The 20182-nt window shown below is 34.9% G+C and overlaps 1 protein-coding gene across 3 annotated transcripts in view; it reads left to right on the forward strand.

Annotated features, from left to right (window-relative positions):
* Nucleotides 1-20182, forward strand: part of ATP8A1 (ATPase phospholipid transporting 8A1) — a 101182-nt gene that overhangs the window by 63921 nt on the left and 17079 nt on the right. For all 3 annotated transcript variants that reach the window (XM_036381478.2, XM_054514509.1, XM_036381477.2), the window contains 6 exons: nt 1853-1927; nt 2044-2166; nt 4654-4732; nt 8566-8627; nt 11811-11867; nt 12317-12424. In XM_036381478.2, coding sequence (XP_036237371.1) covers nt 1853-1927; nt 2044-2166; nt 4654-4732; nt 8566-8627; nt 11811-11867; nt 12317-12424 — 504 coding nt within the window. The remainder of the gene's footprint in view (nt 1-1852; nt 1928-2043; nt 2167-4653; nt 4733-8565; nt 8628-11810; nt 11868-12316; nt 12425-20182) is intronic.

Raw genomic sequence — 20182 nt, forward strand, 5'->3', positions numbered from 1 at the left:
GTATGTATTTAGGCCTTCCATTTTAAATTAGTGTTTTATAACATTTTGCCTGCTAGTTAAATCATAGTGGAAATTTAATGTCTTTTCCATATACTTCTTGGTTATGAAGGGTCAAGCCTGTGTGTATTTGTGGTCTTCTATTTTCTTCCTAGAGAGGAATACTTTTCTTAACTCTATTTGCAATTACCAGCAATGAGATGTACACATATTTATGACCAGCTACTGAGTCACATATCTTCCACCACACTAACCCTTTCAAATCAATATTTCTAAAATTTACTCCAGTATTTGATACAAACAAGGGGGGAAAAAGCATCAATTGTACTGATGTCGACTGCATAATTAATTATTCTGTAATGCACAATTGATTATGTACTCATCTTGAACCTTTACAGTCAGCTACTGAGAAACTGCTGCCAACAAATTCATCACAATTAAATCATAATTCATATTTTGAAATTCAAAAATCAAAATAAAAAAGAGCTGCTAAAAATCTGATTCAGCTAAAATAAAGTAAGTCCATTGTCTTTTCAGTTTATAGTCTGAAAGGTTAGAAAATTGTGCTTGTTGCACTTATAACTACCAAAGTAAACAAATATAGCATTGCAAGATTTTGGAAAATTCAGGGTATTCTTACTCTTTCTGTATTGCAGCCTTGAACAGTCATGACTTTGTATCCAATCTTGTTTTAGTAAGTGGCCACCAAAAAAAAAATTTACTCTTATCTGTTGAAAAAAACAGCAATTTTGGTTGGATTTTACTTCCCATTTTTAGTGTTTGTAGTTGCCAAATTCAGGAGGTTTTCCATCTCAAAGTAGTCACAGACATGTTCAGACATTGCACCACATGATTAAAATAAAATCTGAGTTTGGTCATAGAGTCCAGTCACCTGAAGGCCAGCTTGGGTACATACTGATAAACATACATATTGATTGTAGTAATTCATGCTTCCTTAATGAAGTTTAATGAAATGTAAACTGTAAGAAAGCAGCCTCTAAAAATTCACTTGAAAAACTTGAGTGTTAAAAGGAGTAGACTGTTCAAATTATTTTGTCTTACTTAAGAGCTTATGTTTTTCCTAGACCATATAGTTTCAGTGTAACTTGGTCATAAAGATTCATCAGACATGCTGCTTCTCCACTTTGTCATTGAACTAATTCAAGGATGAGAATAATAGGAGAAAGCAGATATGCAGAATGCTGTGCTGTAAAACATTAGAAAATATGTTATCACATGTTTCAAATTAAATCTGCTTTCATTTAACCTTTTAGCAAAAACTGATAAAAATTATGCAATTAAAGAGATGTCCACTTCCCTCTCTACAGCACCTATGTAGCTGAGTTAGTGCTTCTTAACTAAGTAGCTCTACTTTAATGCTCTGGTAAAGCCTAATCCTTTTATGAGTAAGGAATATTGGTAGTTTCAAACAGCAGGTTAATCAATTAATTCTGTTAGTCAAGTTTGCTAACAATGGGAAGACAATGACTACTGATCTGTAGGTTGCCCCTCCAGCAGCCCATATTTGTCAGAATTTTTATTTAATTAAGAATTAAGTGAGCTTAAATCACTCTTAAAACCTTAAAGAACCTGACATTTCTTCTGAAAATAGTTACCTCCTTTGAATGTTTTCCTATTTACATGGAATTGCTCATGTATCTGACTAGATTGCCTGCTGTCTGTTCTTGATTGAAAGTTTGGTTTATCATTAATTTTTATATGGATTTTAACCACAACATTTTCAATTGTGTTGTAAATGTGTTGTAGGGGTATCCCTTTTTGAGAGGCTGAGGAAAAATCTGTGTATTGTACCTTGCAAGACATTTGAGTAATACACGGTTCTAATCTTTTGCAGGTCTGGTTTGCATTTGTCAATGGCTTTTCTGGACAAATTCTTTTTGAAAGATGGTGTATAGGTCTTTACAATGTGGTAAGACAATTTGTGTGCCTTTAAGTACATTTAACCGTGAATGGTTCTTGAGTAAGCAATCTTTAAGCAAATCCTCACCTCTAAAATGTTGCAATTTTTTCTTTTAAACTACCTAGATGTTTACAGCAATGCCTCCTCTAACTCTTGGAATATTTGAGAGATCCTGCCGAAAAGAAAACATGCTGAAATACCCTGAGTTATACAAGACTTCCCAAAATGCACTGGACTTTAATACTAAGGTAGATCTTTGTAAAAATCAAAGCATAAAGCAAAAATTCATAGGAATTCAGTATAGTAACCCTTTTTATTCTATGCTGCTCATAATTAAAAATGGAGGGGATTTTTATTGCTATTATTTCCAGGTGTACACTTGTCAGTGAATGGTACAAATCATATATATATATTCATTTTTACCAAGTATGGAAATGGACAACTAGGATTTCATTTTTTCAACCCTTTTTTTTTTCCCCTGCTGGTAATAAAGCTGTCTTCTGTAGGCAGAAGTGATTAGACCTCACTGTTGCTGGGCTGTATGTATTTGTACTGTTATATGGAAATGGATTACTGAAGCCTGTGGAGAAGTGTTGCAGTGGACAATAAGAACTGTCACTAGATTTGTAGAGGGAGGGACGTGGTACTATTCTTTGTCAATTTGGAGTTGTGGTTTTATGGTCTAATTTTGAGTTTTGGGAAAAAATACTTGGGAGTCAAGAATGTGTCAGTGTGGATCAAAAGGAATCTGAAGCTACTTTTGGTGGGAATTGGGTGATGTTCATCTTAGAGAGACTAGCATAAGTAGCAGTAAAAGAATGTAGGACTCTTTAATACATAAAATAAAGAAAATTTCTACAGCATTGCCCATAAAATATCTCTTTTGAAAAAACTAAGTCAAACTAGTGCCTGAATCTGTGATTTCATGAGTATTTGACTTCTGTAAAAGATTCTTCTAATTTTATTTCTCATAAGTATAATTGTGACATTTCAAGTAATGTCATTTTATGTTGAACTTGGGGACATTTTCAATATATCCTGGAATTAAAAATGCTTACATGTGATGGTCTGTAGTAAATATGCAGAGCTGATACAGCATATTTAACTCTTGTATCTGCACCACTTGTGCTATATAACTCAAGTTACCCCAATATATACATAATTATTTGTCTAAACTATCTTTGTTCACTGAAACAGATGAGATTTTTCTCCTCCTTCCTCATTTCATCCCTTCAAAATCCACCCTGAAAGTTTGTAAGGACACTGTAACAGAGTCGCTTGTGTCCCTGTGAATGCTTTCCAAATATGAGGCTTTTCATGGTCCCATAAATACAGACACTTTTTTGTGTTGTGATAGTTTTAATAAACAGTGTAAATATGAGTTATAATAGCTGTTTTTCTGTTTTAAAATAAGCTTTAGTTTGGTTTTTTTTATTGCACAGATGTATTGTTGACTTAATTGGAAATTCTGTGACTGTTCCCATACAACATTTGCTATGAGTAAATGTCTACAAACTCACCAGCTACAAAATTCCCACCTATATAAGTTGAATAGTTGGTGTTGAAGATTTGGAAACATTACTGCCTTGAATATTGATGCAGATATTTGTTATGGTAAAAGGGATCAAAGGTTATGAGGTCATGACAGAGGTTAAAGGATTAGCATGGGACAAAAAGAATTGGTCAGGAAAATGGAAAAGTAGAACTAATTTTTCTTGCACCCACCTGTGCTTTCTGTCAAATAAAAACTTCTGGTAATGACATAGCAAGAAGGAGAGACAAAGGTTAATGAGTAGCACAAGTTTAAATGTGCAAAGTATTAGAGTGTAAATTGGACCATGCAACCAAGTGTAGCTGAATAATCTAACAAAAGATGTTGAGACATTGTGGAAAAATGTGAGACAGGCAACTTAATTTCAATTGTTTGAACACCTTAACACTCAAGATACACATCATTCAGTTACAGTAAACGGCATAACAGTCAAAAGCATTGTTAGTGAAAAAACCAATATTGCCATACTGAAGGAAATGGGCTACATATTTTTTAAGTCTTTTTATGTCATTATGCAATATATTATGGAAAATGCTTATAGAGTGTTTTTTCTTAAACTTAATACAATCCTTTGCAGAAGGCATCTTTTACAAATGAAAATAAATTTGAAAGTAAAGCTTCAGTTGTTCAGCAAATACACTAAAGGAATTTTAATATGATCAAATTGTGCTCCTCAAGAATGGAGTATGTAAGGAGAAATTTAAGGAAGAAACTGATATTTGTCCTTTTTAAATTCCTTTGTGTGTGGGAATATGTAGGTTAGGCATATGTGTAACTCAGGTTTTAATTTTTCTATTATCTAAATTTATTCTTATACTAAATGCAAATTATAAAAGCTAGAGTCCTTTTTAATTCCCCACTTAGAATGTAGGAATTGTTCCAGCTGTCTAGTTTAGTCTCATTTTTCTGATGATATTCCCATATTTTTATGTTTTAATTTCCCTTCTGAATTGAAATTAAAAGGAGGAGAAAATAAACACTTTTTTTCAAAGCATAAAAATAAACAAATGACCCATGAAGAGCTAAGAGGCAGAAAGTGCCTGTCAGTTATATTACTCCACAGTGGTGGCCTAACAAAAACACATTTTGTGAATCTAACACACGGATAAAAAGAAAGGTCAGGGTTCACAGAGCTAGTTTATTGCAAATGGTTCTCATGGATTTTCTGTTTTCTCTTTCTTAGGTTTTCTGGGTTCATTGTTTAAATGGCCTCTTCCACTCATTCATTCTGTTTTGGTTTCCACTAAAAGCCCTCCAGCATGGTAAATATTATGAAAATAAAAATATAAGTGTTGAAAAGTACAACATTTCTAAATATTGTCTTATTTCTAAGGGAAGCTTTATAAATAATAACAGTTCGGTGTGATTAAATTTCAAGATACCATTTCTAGAACTAAACCAGGTGCCATATACATAAAATGTTTTATTTAAGATCTGTGTAAAAGCAGGAATAATAATATGTACATAGACATTTAGCTATTTCAATAGTGTTGATGTAAACTGAAACAAGATGGAGAAAAAGAGATTGCTATTTAATTATGCTAATTTTTATGAAATACACCACCACGGTAAATACCTCCACGATTCTAAAATGCTATGATCCCTTGTATTGTCTCTTACATTTTGTCAACATTTAGTTTTATTGTGTGTACATTCTGTCCTGTTAGGTCAAGGTCATACTAATCTGCTAGTTTATATTTCTATGAGTGGGATTGTGGCAGAGGAGCAGTGACATCTTGGACTGCTCACTCCTGTCCATCTTCTAGTTCAGCTGTTGTCTATGCTTGAGCTGCAGAAGGAAGTGGGGTGGTTGAGAGGAAAGTGGTGCTAATTAAAGGAAACTTGAAAGCACTTGCTTCCATTTTGTGGGAATGTTTGGGCCTGGAAGAGCTTTCATAAAGGTGGGGTTTTGTTTTGTTTCCAATTTGTGGGGAGGAACAAAACAAGTGTGTACCTCACAGATTTTCTGAAAATTAGTCCCTTTTCAGTTTTGGTGATGTAGCCAAGCAGTCTGCCCTGGCATAGGGGACAGAAATGTTCTCATGGACTTTTGAAAGTGCTTAGACTAGCAGCTCAGGTCAGCTGAGTAACAGCTGCTTATGCCCTAAAAGCTTAAGGGAAAAACACTCTGTGACTCCTAATGGGTAAAGAGAGGGATGTGGCAGCCTATTTTCTCTGAAAGCCCACTCACATAACATTGAATGTGAGTTCAGTGGCAACAGTTTGCATTGGAGAGATTTAGATGGCCCAGTAGGAATGAGATTCCCAAAATGTCAGTGCATACTCTAAAACCATAATCTCACATTCAAACTGAAATCTCCGTTCAAAGCTGTAGCCAATCCACATGAGAGATTTTTGCATTACATCATGGATAAGTGTTCAATGAGTGTCTGTGGTGATGCAGAGTTCATTTGTGAATGGCAGAGATACCTGTACAAGCACTTGTCAGAGCTCAACCTCCTCGGCACACAAACCCTGGGCTAGAACTGCCTTGCTGGCAAGTGGCCTCTGTGAGTCTGAACAAATTGCCTGCTGCCCTTCCCTTTCATTGCTAAAGAAAGGATGGGTAAGGGAGCAGAACTGGGATTTGGGAGAATTGTGTACATTGTGAGGTGATATAATCAGTACCTAGGATGGGTCTGGTGGTGCTCAGAGTTTTACATGAGGGAGATACAAGTACAAAAAAGAGATATGCTATTAACTAAATCACTGGTGTCTGCACGTGTAGTGAGGAAAGGGATATAATACTAGTCGTTTCCTAAGGAGTACCAGAGACAGGAACTTCTGAGAACAAGTCCCTGCTTCCACCCTCTCTTAACAATGAAGAGGTGCAGATAGATCCTGAAATATGAAAGTTATAGCTTAGCTCTGTGCATTAGAGTGCTGAGTCCCAGCACTCTGAATGGTGGAAATAGGCTTAGCTGCCTGCCTATTCCTCTGCCTTATTCTCACTTTGCTCTTTACTGCTAGGTATATATTGTAAAGCAGTGCAGTGGTATATGAGAAGGTATTTATTAGAATGTTCAAAACCAAATCTTGAAGATGATTAAAATCTCTTGGCACCCTTCTCTTGGTCAAATTCTACTGTTTAGTCATAGTCTTGCTTGTCCACCTATTTCTTATCTGTAAGTAGAAAATTTCAAACTGCATGTCATAGTAGAGTCTATCAAGAAATACATGATCAGAGAATAAGTATGGATTTGTAAGAGTTGTTTGTCAGAATTGGCTTCATGGGACCTTACCATTGTGCAGTACACAAAATTTACACTCTGTGTACTGTCATGTGGATACAAAAAGTGAAACATCAATCTTCACAGAAGCTTCTTCAGATACAACTTTGCCAACATAAATGGGAGAAGCCAAATTTGCATGTACTAGTAAATTCACCAGGTGCTCCTCTTTTGTATAATCTTTAAAATAAGCTACAGTCTTGGGTTTGTTTTTTTTCAGGCTTCAGTTCCTGTAGTCCTTCTTGGTGTGCTAGTCTGTCCAGGGAGGAAGTTAAATAGGGGAAGTGTCAGAAATGCAGCCAGTATCAGTAGAGCTAAGGATGCAGCCATGGTGCACTCCTCATCACGGAATGGGAAACAACTAGGTTAAGGAGGACTTCTATCCTAGTATTTTTGTGTGAAGTTGTCCCCTCCTGTCTCTTCCAGAATATCAGTAAATGCATCATTTTTTTTCTTTGTTAAACTGTCTTCACAAGTCCTGAAAAGCTTTTAGAGAGGAGCATTCTTCATCCACAACCAAAATGGATTTAATTTCAAGCATATATAAAGATGATATGCAGGCTGGAAAAACACTCAACACAAATATGAAAACATACTTAACTAGCAGTGTTTAATATACCATGTGCCAGCTGAGATAGTGGAAAATAAGTGTTTCCAACTACAGCCTGTTTTTATCAGCATTTATCACCATTTTTGTCACCTTCTTCTGTCCAGCCTAATCAGAGGAGTTAAAAATCTATCCCTTAATTCCCCCCACAGAGAAATACCTTTATTCTTCTCTTTCCCCAATACAACTTTTTTAAAAATACTTCTTTATTATTCTTTTTTTTATTGTCTTTTGTCCTTACTTACTACATACACAGCATTTAACACTCTGTATAATGCAGTAAAAAGCAATATCCCAGTGGTTAGAACCTCTACAGCAGAGTATTAGAATTTTATTATTTTAGTTGCTGTATATGAACAGCCTTGAATGCTAGAAGCATTTCAAAACTGAATATGGGAAAATGCAGCCACCTCAGCACTTTTAATTGAGAATGAGGAATTTCCTCATAATAATTCAGTTGTTGATCATCCCATGTCTAAAAAAACATTTGACAGAACTGGGATCAGAAAAGCTTATGCTGTAAAAATACTCACGAACTTCTAATAAATAATGGAAAATTCACTGCTTTAGAGTCTTAAACTTAGGAAACATGTGGTTTTTATGAAAATATGATTTTTTATGAAAATGCGTCTCTTGAGAGCTCTGACTCTGCATAATTGATGTGTGTGTGTGTGTTTCCATATGTGCCAAATGGGTATGTACTTATATGAATCCACATATTTGAGTTGGGTAAATTTTGAAAATTTTATGAATGACAAGCATCTCAAGAATTTAAACTGAGTATATTTTCTATTTTTACTGAAGTTGAATTCAGAAATATGCATAAGAGCAAAGATAAGTTTCCATACCAAAAATAACAGAATTTATGAAAGTCTGACTCTAAGCCTTCTGCTTACTTACATGTTATAAGCAATATATACTATAACCATTTTATTTCACATCTTCTGATGATAAGAGTTTATATCTGATATTAAAAGAAACTCTTAATTGCACTCTACTGAATACAAAATTGGTTTTATTGGTATATGGTGTCACAGAAAGTTCCTGTTTCCTGCATAATCCCTAAAGTCACTGAAAGTTTTAGAGCACTAAACATGATACAAGTCATAGTTCTCTAGTGTTCAGTGCAGTTCAAGATGAAATCTCTGAGTACCCTGTAGAAAGTGCTGCCATCTCTTTTGTATCAAAATTAAGATCATATATAGTCCTTTTGTGGATGTTGAAATGTTTTTATTTTAATCCCTTTTTCCTTTTCCAGGTACTGTATTCGGCAATGGCAGGACTTCTGATTACCTGCTCCTGGGTAACACTGTATACACTGTAAGTCTACATTGGCTCTAACTATTTTAAAGATATCCTGCTACTATTACTATTAATTCTATTCATAGAAGACTTAGTGCAGTGCCTTAAAAAGTGCTTTAAGAAATGGCTCTTGAATGACTCTTCAAGAAGATTTGGAGTGCACTTTGTGTTCTAATTCCAGTTTTTAAAACATAGCATTTTAATAAAGATGCAGAAGATACATTTGTTCTTTACTGTTAACTGTCTGGTTTTTTAAATAATGGGAATTCTAATTCCCTAATTAGCATGCTTATTAATTTAGTTTAAGCATTTGCATTGGAGAAATATCAGGTTGTTGATTATAGAAGTGGTTTGTGGGCTTCTGATGATACAATCCTGTTCTCTCTCTTAATTTAACATGAGGCCTTAAAAGAGGTAATGAGTCATACTGAATAAAGGTTGTGCCTCCCTTTTCAGAGGCAATCAAACCACCAGAAATACACCTGATCCATACCTAAAAGTAAATTTCTGTTGCTCTCATAGGTAGTAGTCATAATTGTTTTTTTTTCCTTTTAATCTTGTATCTCCTAGAATAAATCAGTAAAGCTAAATATGTGCTTTTCACTTACTAGATATGAATGTTACTCAATAGTGGGTTTTCCAAGATCTGTCTTAGAAACAAAATTAGATTTATGCTCCTCTGTTCTTCAATGTTAAAAGTTTAATTAATTTTTCAAGTTCCTCACTGTTGACGGGTGCAAAAAAGAAATTAATTCTTCCATTAAAGTAAGGGGCCGTAATATGAATTCACATCAAAATCACTTCTTTGGGGAATAAGGAAACAGCATAACTGAAATAAAAGGAAAATATTCTAGACACATGCTAAAACAGAGGTCACAATGCTGCTCATATGTCACATTCTGCAACTGCTTCTCAACTAGAAGAGCTGAAACTTGACCATCTTGAGAGGTAGTTAATTTCTTGCTACTAACCTGCAAAATGCTCAAGAATTTCCCAAAAAAAACCCCTATTTTCCTTCACTTCAGGTTAAAAGTCTGGGGAAATAGAGAAGTTACAATTGATAGTTTCCTGCTCTTGCACAGGAATTCAAGGAAATCTGGGACAAACGTGATTTTTGGAGATATTTTAAAAATTAGGGTGGAGAGTTTAATTTTTTCTTTAAATCTGTTTTTGTGAGGTATATGAGTAGTAACAGTTGTCAGTCATATCAAAATTCTGAAGTTAAGGTAATTCTCATTTCTCATACTGTTTACAATGTGGTTTTCAGACATCTGTAGTCATCAGTTCTGCAAAAGTGAATAAGAAAGGAATTCAGGAGTTGATACAGTTTCGTTTCTTTGGATCCACAAATAAAATTCAGAAATATGCAATGATTCATAGTATGTCCTGGAATTATTTCTTTTAACATAAATTCCAAATAGGAATCGAGTGCTGTGAAAATATCTGTATGACCATTTTGGAGAGTCTTTTGTTAAAAAAAAAATCTCAGTCTTTATACAGAATACCAGTTTGAGTTCTTGCTCCCTGGGTAGGATTTAGAGCACTACTGAAGCAGAGGAGGGAGCAATAAACCCCATATTCCTGAGGGAGTGGCTCTGTGTAGTTGGTGATTTTGTTAGCAGTATCAGATCTGATCCCATCACAGGTCAGTAAAGGCTCTATACTCACAATGTGTATCTCCTTTTATAGAGATCTGCAGTGTTTGTTTTGTGTATACATTTTGTCTATGCAGCAGCAATGTTTGATCTTATCCTGAAGGATGTTTACTTCTCTTATGACTGACCCAAGTAGCGAACAAGTGTACGAAAGGAGTTTGTTTGGGTTATTTTTCCATAACTTTTTTTCATGCATCCAAGTACAGAACCCAAACTGGATAGACCAAGCCAATTATAATACTCATAATTATCCTCAATTTTCTTCTAATTAGGTTTCACACATGTTTTAGATAATGAAATTGTGGTGGTGTGAGGTTGTTTTTTTTTTGTCCTTAATAGCACAGTTGAAATAGGAGATTTCAGGATTTCAGAATTGAAAGTATAAGCTTATAGGTGGAAGCTTTCTTGCAGTGTTTGTATCCTGTGCACCAGACAGAGTGAAAGATTTGTCATACATATTTAACTAGTTGCTTCAGCTTCTGATTGAAGTACATTTCTTCTGAATTTCTGAGGCTGCTTGAAGTTAAATACAAACAGACTCACTGGCAACCCGTGCTGCCAAGTTGTCCAACAAGCTAGAATTTAAAGTATAGCTGTTAGAGTTGGAGCTTGGTCTTTGTGACTCCTTTTATCAGCCTCATATTCTTCAGATTACATGTAAAGCAAAACTTGTGATACACATCCACGAGTGAGTTACAAAATGTCATAACTATATCTGTGGCAAACAGAAAACTTGCTTGAGTGAATTTCAAAGGAGGGAGATAAACAACTTTCCTAGATCAACTAGTCCTTTCTGTAGGATTATAAACTTTCTCCTGTTGCTCATCTGTAAGATAAAATGGAGCATGGCCTACAAACGTGATGTTTTCAGAGACTGCTGTATAAAAAGTATAAAGATAAGAAAAGGGTAAAGATCAGAGGGAATAATGAAAATGACATAACAAACTTACTCAACATGTTATTTGTATGCAGAACATAAGTCTTCTATTACCAACATTTAACTCAGGCTTTTCAGGGTTTGGTGCAGATGACTCATTTACTGATGAAGTGAACAAAACTTTTGGTTGTGTTTTAAGTTTAGATTAATGTAAACTTGAACAATTGCAAGCCTCCTTCAGTCCAGCATCTGTGTCTTCTAAATCTGTCTTGGTGTACAAAGTTGTAGTCATCCTGTCTGTAACTAGAGTGCCTTCAGTCTCTACTGAAGAGGACTACTACAATTTTCACAAACCTTTCTGTGTAACCTAAATACCATCAATAAAGATGCCAACACCTTTGTAAGAGCCAGACTTACAGAGTTCTAAGAAGCAAGGATAAGATTTCTAATGCAAAAGAAGAGTTTTCCAAATCAAGGGAGTGGCCATTATTAATGGAATCTAGTAATTCTTAATGTTCTATTATTAGCTTATTACTGGGTTGTATCCTTAAATCTTCTAGTAGTAATTTACTTTTTCTTGTCTTCTCCTGAAAGTTTAACCAAACTAATAATTTCTGTGTGTTAAGATTGGCATATTAAGAATACTCTCTCTGTCTTTCTCTCCTGAAGTTTGTGGTTCTGACTGTGTGTTTGAAGGCTGGATTAGAGACCTCATATTGGACTTTGGTAAGCAAATGTCTTTACCATATTCTCATATGTTCTGTGAAATATGATGGATGAATAATTGTATTGTTTTCTTCTTACTTGTTATATTGCACCCATTTAAGAGTTTGTCAGTAGCAAACTGTGGTTACTGTGTGGAAGGACAGAATATCCACATACAAAAAATAATGCTCAATATTGAAAATTATGACAGATGTAATACTTAAACAAGAAAATCAAATTACTCTGGACTTATTGTAACTGAATTTAAATTGGCTTAAAATGCAGTAATATTGCTGCTGATAGTATCATTTTCCTTTAAGAAATAGCTAAGTGAAGTAGCAGAGTTAAATTAATACAAGGTATGGAAATTTAACCTAATATATCAAAATAGCATTGTAAATACTAGGTAGCAAAGATCTTATGTTATAATACATCTATGATAATTGTTCTTTTTATGCTTGTTTCAACAGTTCAGCCACATAGCAATCTGGGGAAGCATTGCACTTTGGGTAGTGTTTTTTGGAATCTACTCTTCTTTGTGGCCAGTCATTCCTATGGCACCGGATATGTCAGGAGAGGTAAAAATATATTTTAACTACCATCCAAATGTGTGGAAAAAATATTGTTTCAGTCAGTAGTACAGACGTAATCTTTATTGGATCCTTCTACTAACTAGAGGTGCATATGTCATTCTGTCTTTTATACCTTCAATATGGCAACCGTGTTTATTTAAAATAAAATAAATTTTTACTCTTGTAAAAATGGAGCTCAGCTAACAGGCTGTGAGTATATGGTCTAATGAGAAAGAATAGACAGGTAATCTGTTTTGCAGTTCTTAGGTAAGCTTTAGTTTTCTGAAGAAAAGTCTTACCAAATGCAGTTCTCAGAATTATAGTGCTTATTTTTCTGGAGTATTTTTTTATAATGAAGTAACCAATAGTAGCCTGGTTAAGGCTGTTTTTAATCTTGAATTTTACAAATTTTCCAAGTACTTCTGTAAAATGCCTCAAAAAAATTTGAGGTTCCATAACATTGCATTAACTGCTTGTCAGGAGCACTTCCTTGTTGATTAATGTGCTGCTTGGAATGCATTATTCTAATGTATCTTTAACCTTTTGATGGTAATTAGTGGTTTCTCATTCATTTTTAATTGCATTTGTGTAAACCTGATCTGAATATTCCAGATTGGATTGAATCTGTAAAAGATGCTTATTTGCTACCTTATCTGATTTAATTGGAGCTGCAGTCCCAAATTCTCAGTACCATTCAGTTCCAGAAATGTCTGAAGAAATAATTTCCCAGACACTAATGTCTGCTTCTGGGTGGGACCAGTACCTCCTGAGCTGAGAAGTTTGATGTGCATTCTCAGTGGGAATCAGAAACTGAGAATACTTGCTTGAGTCAGAAAGATATTCTTCTAATGGTTCTCAAAGCATATCAGCTAAATCAAGCCTTACACCAGTAAAAGAGTGAGTCCCTTTAACTCCACCACCACTGTGATATAATTCAGCAATTTAAAAATTTATGTAGGATTTGGAAAATGTAGGTGCATATCTCTCTCTCTCGAAAGTAATTAAGACTCATAAATCCAACCTCTTATTTAAACTGTTAAAGGAAAAAATAGTTTATAGGCATTTCTGTAACTATTACATTTTAATGGAAAGCACAAGGTGTTACCTTAAATACTTGGACACCTAAGGAAAAGAATTTGAAATTACACAATTTCTAGCTGGTTTTCCTCTGTATCATAGTGTCTAACATATGTATATATGTAGATTTTGTACATTACCACATTGCCTCCAGTACTCAAAACTAATTCTGTATATTGTTTTAAATTAAAGTAATCTAAACTATTGTACTTCAGCATTTTTCTTCATATATACTGTATTTTATAGAAGAAACAATGTTTTTGGAATTTGGTGGTTTTAGAGATTTTGTAAAAACTTTATAGCTTTTAAGACACCAGAACTTTCATGGTGATAAGCACAGTGGAAACAAAATGGTGTGTTATACCTTGTGTGACATAAGGGTGGATACTTCACTATTGAAATAACAATGTTATAGTTGGTACATTTTCAGAGCCTGAAGTTACTGTGAAAACACCTGGGGTTGAGGGAGTGTAATTCCTGTGATCTCCTAGAAACAGTTCTTCATTAAAGAGATCTAGCTGTCAACAAAAATAATACTCTTAGGCTTTGAATTCAACATTGTGCCAAAGTAGTCTGACTTATGAACCTAAAATCATTTATTGGTTGTGATAAAACTTTATCTGTACTTGAAATGGGTAGTGTTAATTTGTTGGTGTGTTTGTTTGTGCATGTATGCGTATTTAGTAGTTTTGATGTGTGTATGTGCATGAAGTTGTTCAAAGGTGGGTGGTGTTGACTGAGGTTGGTTTTGTTTCCTTTCTAGGAATATATTTCAATGTCTGTGATGTCAGAATAAAGTCTTCTGAAAGTATCATAGGCCAGTAAAGCTTATGTTCAAAACTCTTGTCTAGCTTTTTGTGCTGCACTCTGTGTGGCTAAAAGTCCTGTTGATGCATCCTGCAGCTCAGACTGGAAGCAGGATTTCTGTAAGCTTTCCTGGAAGTTCCTCTACTGACTGAGTGGTCTCTGGCAGGGCAGAATTCACTGAGTTTCTCTGTAGCAAATCAGGCCTTCCAAAAGTATTGAAACTAAGAGATTCTTGGATTTATCTGTGCAAAAAAATGTGATGTGACAGAAACAAATCTATATGAGCAATTCTACTTGCCTGTGCAAATACTGCTTGCCTGATTTCTTCAAATGTGTGAGTCAGACTTGAAAAATTCATCAACGTATTGGCAAAAGTTAGAGTGTCTCAAAAGCTGATGTCTGCTTTTAGCTTTTTGTCCATTTTAGCTGGTATGATATGAGAAATTATGCTGAAGGGGACTTTCATGCATTTTTTCCCCAAATGTGTTCATTAAAAATTCCCCCTTTTTAATAAACTTCAAATTTATAAGGATATATAGTTGCAGATTACATAACTATAGTCCTTAGAATGTTTAAAAGTATTCTCTTTCTTCTTCTTAGAGCTGGTAACAATTCTGTCATAGTAGGTTATAGTCTTTCCAGTCTGTATTCTTAACATAATATTCATCCAACAATTAAATTCCAGCTAGATGATGTCTTCTGCAAACATATTTTTCATGTCTTCTTTGAGATAGAAAAGCACCTAATGAAACATTCTGGTAAGGATTCAGTTCTTCTTCATATTAATGTCATGAAAATAGTAAGATTCTTCCTGCTTATTTCTGGTTCTGTTCCAAGAAAATAAAATTCTATTGCTCTTGACAGGGAGAGAAAAAGCATATGGAGGTGATGGAAAATTCATTCATTGGATGCAGAGGAATGTTTTAATCTAAATATTTTGAAACTCTTTTTTTGTATCCGTTCCTATAAAATATTCAACTCTGATAATCAATGTTTTTCTATGGAGAACACTGCAAGGTATTGACTCGACAAAAAATTGAGTTGTAACAGAAGAAAAGTCAATTCATGCTGCTAATACTCTTATGTTTGAGCACTAAAGGTAGTGACCCAAAGTTAAAGCATAAGAGTTGTTGGTTTGTGTTCATCTTTTACTATCCAACCATCATCCAGTCACTTACTGAACAAAGAAACAAATATATCACCTATTTTTGCAAGTTCTTCTGACTTTTTACACTAATTGTTTCCATCCTTTTGTGTATTTTTCCAATTATACAGAAGATAATTAAAGTTGGCTTTACATATAGGTTGCTGTATGTTGTTATTACAGAAGGAAAGATTGCAGAATGCCGTGCTCTAAAAGAAAATACAGTAAAGTGAAAAATCATGAAAGTTACAGCATTTTTTTCTCTGTTGTCTAGGCTACTAGACCCCTTTCCTTGACATGTTCCTAATAGTATAATCAAGTGTATTTTTCTGTCTCTCTCTTCTGCTGAGTTTTCCCAGAACAAAAACACACAGGGCCCCCCTTGATGCAAAATGTCCGGTTCATCTAGCATGCTGAGACAATTCTGGCATCAAGACCTTTGTTTTCTGGTTTTCCCAGACTGGTAGATCTGCACTAGGCAAACACTCATCCACCTATACAGTACTATTTCTTACAGTGTGGGAACTACATGGCTCTCCATGGTGCAGTAGTCCTAAGTCCTGTAAGTAGTGATAACTTATTGTCAAACAGGTAGTGCACCAAAAGAACTGCAATTTGACTTCTTACTCACATAAGTAAGGTATCCTGGCACAGGTCTTCTGATATGAGTAACTGGTAGTTCTGTTGCTGATTATCTGTTAGAGATAGATAGTAGATGTCTGGGTTATAGTAGCTTTCCATATTCTGAAACCAGTTACATCTTGCCAAACTTAAAACAGTTTCTATTCCAGTTGTGGGGTTTTTTTCTTAAAGAAATAAAGTTCCAAGTGAAGAAAACTTCATTTATTTTCCCTTACTGATGATGTTCAGATGAAAACTGTCAGTTCACCATTGTCTTTTGGCAGACACAGGCTAGAAGGAAAAATGGATGAAAACTATGAGAGAAGCAATGGTCTTTATGAAGATGAAGAAAATGGAAAAATAGGCCATAAAACTGAAGAAGGATATGTGATAAAAAGGGGTGATAACCTAACTCATTAATTATGTTGTATAGTATGTGTAGCTAGTTCAGGTACTGTAGCAAATCAACTTCATGAGTCTTTTAGTAGAAACAAGGCATAAATATTTTATCATTAATTAAGTAGAACTTACTGTTTACTTTCTTATTATTTTGCTTGTACTTTAAAATCACCCATTCAAAAATTACTTTCCTTGAGTTTATTCTGGGACTATATTCTTCTAGTCTTAGACACAGATCCTAAGAAACTGGGAATTTAACTTCTATCTACTTATAACAAAATATTAAAATACCTTTTCTGCAAGAAGGATTTTGGTAGTAGTAGCAAAACACTATTTCTGTGAGAAGAAATGGGGATGCACAGCTGATAAGAGAGAAATACTGAAAACATTTGAAAAGCTTTCATTGAGTTTATAACAACTTTGCGTCTTCTGTAGCATACAGAGGATATTTTTATTATATTAAAATTTGCATTACATCTGCAGGAATGTTTATTCATGCATTTGCTTTCTGTCAGTACCGTATAGTATGGAAGCATGTGAACAAGGAACTTTGTGGGTTATTTTCTTAATATTTTACTAGTAAAGACTGTGCTCTTAAATACAGATGCACAGGAAAGAAAGGGGAAAAGAAAACCATAAAATTATTTTTAGGCATTGTTTGGCTAGGTTTAACACCATATATTTTGACCCCTTGCATTAAAAAGTTGCATTTAATTTCAAAAGAAAGGTGTCACTTCAGAATAGAAGAAAACTTTTATTGTGGACTTGAAAAAAATCAACTGCCTGGGTCTGTCTTTCTACTACATTGATAATAATTAGGTTGATACTTCTATATATAATATTAACAAATAAATAATTTAAATATACTTTCAAAATATTTTAAACAACTTATGGTATTTTCTGTTTAAGCCAGATGAAGTTTGCATAAGTTTTTTAAAGTAAATGCCAAGTCTGTTCATATTTGATAAATGCTTTGCAGGTGTATTTTCTTTTTTCTTTTAAACTCTTCAATACAGAGAAAACTATTCTGTGATACTGAACAAAATGGATTTTTTATCTTCAGGGAATTGCCAGAAGTTTCCTGCTGTCCATGTTTTGTCATATCTGTATAATGACTGCATAAATAAATGAAGCTGTGATTAAATTTTCTATGTTTTTATATCTGTGTAATCCTTTTGCAATAATTGCTTTAACTAATGAAATTTCTGTAACTTACATCACCTAATAACAGCAACCTCCATTCATCTGTCAGTAGGCTGTAAAGCTGCAAGAACCTTCCATTAGTGCTTCCATCCTTGCAGTTAATAGGTCTGCTTTTCCTTTAAGTCCTCTTAAAAAAAGCAGACAAAATTTTTAAATTATAAAAATAGATACTTTTCTAAACTAATATGATTATCTCTTTCTTGAAAAAATCTGGTTATGGTCTGAATTGCAAACCTGTAATTGAGGAGGGGAGAAAAACAAATCAATCTGTAATGCTCCTTGTTACTGTTCTGCGCTCTGAATTGTTAGACCTCTTTTTTTACACCTATATGATTAATAAGATAGCTTAGAATAATAATACTTTACTTGAATAAGAAGTATGACATGGATACTCAAGCAAAAGTTCAGTATCCACAGAACTTTTTAATTTATGGTTGTACTGTAGACAATGCACTGTAAAGTTCTCCAGAGCACCATCTGTTTCTGCTCTGCCTGACCCAGGGGATTTATAAAACTACTGGCGGAAATTGGAGTTAAGGTCCAAGCATGTATTTTACAGAATTTAAGATCATTTGATTGAGGTTTTCAGAAGTCTTGTGAAAAACAGTAATATTTCTTTTGGGAAGATTTAGCTGCACTGTGTAGAAAAGGTGTTTTAGAATATACTATACTGACAGCATTGGTTTCTTAAATATTGCTTCTCTCTATATTATGCCAAGTATCCTGCTTATATGAAATCATGCTTATTAAAATATTAGATATGCATCCTTTAATGCCTTTACTACATTGGGGTTTTTTACACAAAAACACATTCAAAAAATAATTTTTTGAAACTGTAGATACTTTGGTCTCTAATGAAAAGGTCTTCTCTAGTAAGATGTTTCATCCAAAAGTGGGAATTGGTTTTAGTCTCATGTAGAGCAAAGCCTACAAAGCAAAGTATTTAGGTTAGAATACAATCATAGAACAGCTGAACAGGTCTCTGGAGGTCATCTGGTCTAAAGCTTCTGACACTGCACTGAGTTGCCCCGGACTGTGTCCAGGCAGCTTTTGAGTGTTACCAAGGATGGAGACACTACAACATTTCTGAAAAACCTATGTCCCTGTTCAGTCACCCTCACAGTGAAAGGCTCTCTTGATCTTCAGATTCAAGTTTTAGTTTGCTCTCCTTGCCTCTTGTGCCATGACAGGGCTTCACTGGAAATAGCCTGTCTCTGTCTTTGCACCCTCCACTCAGGGTGAGAGATCTCCCAAAGCCTTCTCTTAGGCTATAGTCCCAGCTATCTCAGGTTTCTCTCCTGTATGAAAGACACTTCAGGACATTGGACTAATTTCAGTATATCTGTATTTCTTGTGATGGGGAGCCCAGAACTGGAGACTTCCCTAGGCATGACTTCATCAGCGCTGAGTGGAGGGGACCTGCCTTCCCCTCTGCTGGCAATATTTTGTCTAATGAAGCCAAAAGATACCATTCACTTCCTTTGTCACAAGGACCCATTTCTGGCTCATTTTCAACTTGGTGTGCGTTGGGACCAAGTCCTTTTCTGCCCAGCTGCTTTCCAGCTGAGTGGCCCCCAGGATATACTGCTGCCAGGGGTTGATCCTTCCCATGTGCAGGAGTTTGCATTCCACCTTATTCAACTGCATGAGGTTCCTGTCAGCCCATTTCTTCAGCCCTTTGAGGTTTCTCTGGATGGCAACACAATCCTCTACTGCATTTGCCACTCCTCCCCCCATTTTGTGTCAGTAGCAAACTTCCTGAGGGTACGTTTTGCCTCTCATCCAGATCTTTAATGAAGATGTTAAATGAAACTGGACCCAGTATTGATCCCTGGGGTATACTTTCAGTTACTGGCCTCCAGCCAGCCTGACACTGATCCCCAGCTGCCATTCAGCCCATTTTCAGTGTATCTCACAGTCCATCCAGCCCATACATCAACAGCTTCTCTGTGAGGATCTTAGAGCTTTTGCACCCTGCTATGTTGTCCCTCCAGCTGTAAAAGGTGCTATTAATGGATACTTGTCTCTTGCACTTTTAAAAAACAGATGAATATTTTTTAATAACTTTTCCAGAATACAGCATAATAAATAAATTTAAATCATTGTATATTTAAGAAAAATTGCTATGGTGCTTTTCCTCAGTGTTAGCCAGGGAGAGTTATAAATAAGGCCCCTAAAATTTGGGAAGTAATGATTTCTCTAAATTCCTCCAAACAAGAGAATTACTGTGCCATGCATTTAAGGGACCTGGCAGATAACTGAGTTGGCAATCTGTATTTCAGAAAAGTGCTTTGAGCTCTATATGGTAAGCAAATACCAAAGTCTATCAATTCTCACTTCATTATCACAAAACTTGTAGAATATAGTCCTTCTTCAATGGCTAATATCTAGGGTAGTTGGTCTTCTTTTTTTTTTTTTTTTTTTGCTGTTGCACTGCTTTTTTACCAGTCTGGATTAAAATATTATCCAAATTCTGTATCTTCATTTCAGGGGGAATAACTGGTGTACTAAAT

Source organism: Molothrus ater, chromosome 4, assembly GCF_012460135.2.
Source record: "Molothrus ater isolate BHLD 08-10-18 breed brown headed cowbird chromosome 4, BPBGC_Mater_1.1, whole genome shotgun sequence".
Taxonomy (NCBI): domain Eukaryota; kingdom Metazoa; phylum Chordata; class Aves; order Passeriformes; family Icteridae; genus Molothrus; species Molothrus ater.